The following is a 2742-nucleotide window of genomic DNA, read 5'->3' on the forward strand; positions in this document are numbered from 1 at the left end:
TGACTGAAATAAAAATTTAATAAAATTAGACATACCACAAAAAAAACAAAAAAACTCAAACATACACTAAAATTAAAACAGTAAATCTAAAAACTAATCAAAAATATTCTTAATTACACCAATACTATAGCATTAAACTAATATTATATTAATGATACTAAAATAACACTACTACTATTATAAATGACATTATTGCTCTTACAGTCTCTCTAACCCATAATGCAACTGTTTCCTCCTCATTCCACACCAAACGACGTCCTGAAGCACAGAAGGGACTGAAGATAAGCAAAACGAACGTACGTTTGTGCAGCGGAGGAAGCAGGCTGCGGTAAAGCGATCGGTGCCGCGTGAAAACCACCTCAAACGCCAAACAGAACAGCAGCTGAACGGCTTCGTGCTGCAGAAGACCTCCGCCGTCCGGAGAACCCAGAACCAGACCTGCAGGGGAGACGAACTCATTCAGACTCACCAGTGAGGCGCTGGGGAACGCATTACAAGTTACGCAATCAGATTGCTTTAAGTACAACCCTCTACATTGCGAGTAAATCACTCGCATATGCGACTAAATCTTCACTCTGGCGACTAAATGATGTCTAATATTAGCCACTGGTGAGTGTGTGAGCGTGTGCGCATGTGAGTGTGTGTGTGAGTGTGTGAGTGTGTGTGTGAGCATGTGCATGTGTGTGTGAGTGTGAGCGTGTGAGTGAGTGTGTGTGGTTGTGAGTGTGTGTGAGCGTGTGCGTGTGTGAGTGAGCGTGTGAGTGTGTGAGCATGTGCGTGTGTGTGTGAGTGAGTGTGTGAGTGTGTGTGAGTGTGTGAGCTCTGAAGCAAAGCCAGCGCTCCTGCCTTTATTGATGTGTCTGATGAGTCTGTTGGTGACTCGAGCCATCGTCCAGATCATCTTCAGGAAGAAACACGGGTTCGACTCCACGTTCTGACCCAGAGGCAAACTCCTCACACACGCGTGAAACCTGACACACATTGACAAACAGCAGCGTCACTCGCTCTGCTGTGTGGTTGATGGTTACTGCAGCTGTTTTCTGCACTGAATGGAATCTTTTGAGTTTCACACAATCATTCACCGGCAGACATTCAAACAGCACAGTCTCAGTTACTCAGATCATTGTCTTGTTAAACTTTTGCAGAAAGAAACAAGACAAAACAACTAATGTACACTACTTTAAAAGTTTGAGGTCGATAGGAGTTTTGAAAAGTCTCTTCTGCTCACCGAGGCTGCATTTATTTGATCAAAAGTACAGTAAAATTGTGAAATATTATTAATATGATTTAAAGTAGCAGTTTTCTATGTGAATGTGTGTTAAACTGTAATTTATTTTGGTGATGCGCAGCTGAATTTTCAGCAACATTACTCCAGTCTTCAGTGTCACATGACGCTTCAAAAATCATTCTAATATGCTGATTTAAGAAACATTTCTGATTATCAATGTTGAAAACAGTCGTGCTGCACAATATTTTTGTGGAAACTGATGCATTTTATTTTTCAGGATTCACAGATTAATAGAAAGTTCAAAAGAACAGCATTTATTTGAAATAGAAATCTTTTGTTACATTATAAACGTCTGCACTGGCACGTATGATCAGATTAATGCATCCTTGATGAGTAAAAGTATTAATTTCTTTTAAATATCTTATTGATGGCACACGTTTGTGTGTGAAGTGTTTACCTGAGCGCCTGCAGCAGAATCAGTTTATATAAGCTCCTGTAGACAGCTTCCACTGAATTCATCTGGAGAAACAGCAGACATACTGACTCCACTAACACAGAAGCACAGATGAACACTAATGATTTCTGCACAAACTGTAACAACATTAGTGCCGCCCATTTGAAAATCAATCAAACCGATACAGGCTGTGGTGTTCAGGGCTGTAATGAGGTTTCAGGGTTTGAGCATCATTAGCACTCATTTCACGTCTCACCCTGAGGTCCAGAAAGATGTCGGTACACTTGAGACTGAGGACCGACAGCAGCTTCTTTATGACCGCGGTTGGCGAGTGGTCGGAGCCAAGGGTCAGGCTGTAGCGCAGCGATAGGCCGTCGTACCTGAGGGGGCGGAGCATAGGTCAATTATACAGTCATCTGTAAAAAATGACCGTGAATTTAACAGTAAAAGACTACAGTAAAAACCTGTTAAATGGTTAACGTTAAATTCCCCTACTATATACGGTGAAAAACTCTATAGACCAATTATCGGTTTGTAAACATTCAGGATGCGCGCGCATCATGGTTGCAGAAAACCTGGGAGAGATAGCCTTTACAGCTAGAGAATTACATACGGTACAAAATAGTTAGGTTTAAAAAGATTATAAATTATATTGATTAGATGTCATTTTCAAAATGTTCTACGCATATTACAAGAGCTTGTCACCCAGCGATAAGCACTCTTATTCAACGAAATTGACATTAGAGAGTGGGATAGTCTTACAGATCCGAAACAGAGATGACGTTTGTTGTGGGCGGAGTCTATCTGGAGGCAGAAAACGAGGGTTTTCAAGCGGCAGTCTATGGAGCCATGGAATAAAAGAATAAAAAAAGGTAAATTTGATTTTATATTTCAAAATTCTGACTTTATTCTCGCAATTCCGAGATTATCTCACAATTCTAATAAGGAAAAACAACTCGTCACTTCTCTCTTTTCCCCTCGGCTCTTCTGCCTTTTTTCCCTCAGATTTGACAAACTCACTATTTTTGAGTTAAGTAGAGTTATAAAGTCCGAATTAGGT

The 2742-nt window shown here is 40.6% G+C and overlaps 1 protein-coding gene across 1 annotated transcript in view; it reads right to left on the reverse strand.

The window, feature by feature from the left end:
* Positions 1-2742, reverse strand: part of tert (telomerase reverse transcriptase) — a 31231-nt gene that overhangs the window by 1821 nt on the left and 26668 nt on the right. The window contains exons 11-14 of the mRNA XM_016448258.1: positions 1939-2062; positions 1686-1747; positions 847-971; positions 301-438 (exon numbers count right to left, since the gene is read on the reverse strand). Coding sequence (XP_016303744.1) covers positions 301-438; positions 847-971; positions 1686-1747; positions 1939-2062 — 449 coding nt within the window. The remainder of the gene's footprint in view (positions 1-300; positions 439-846; positions 972-1685; positions 1748-1938; positions 2063-2742) is intronic.

This window comes from Sinocyclocheilus anshuiensis, unplaced genomic scaffold (assembly GCF_001515605.1).
Source record: "Sinocyclocheilus anshuiensis isolate Anshui unplaced genomic scaffold, SAMN03320099.WGS_v1.1 scaffold876, whole genome shotgun sequence".
NCBI lineage: Eukaryota > Metazoa > Chordata > Actinopteri > Cypriniformes > Cyprinidae > Sinocyclocheilus > Sinocyclocheilus anshuiensis.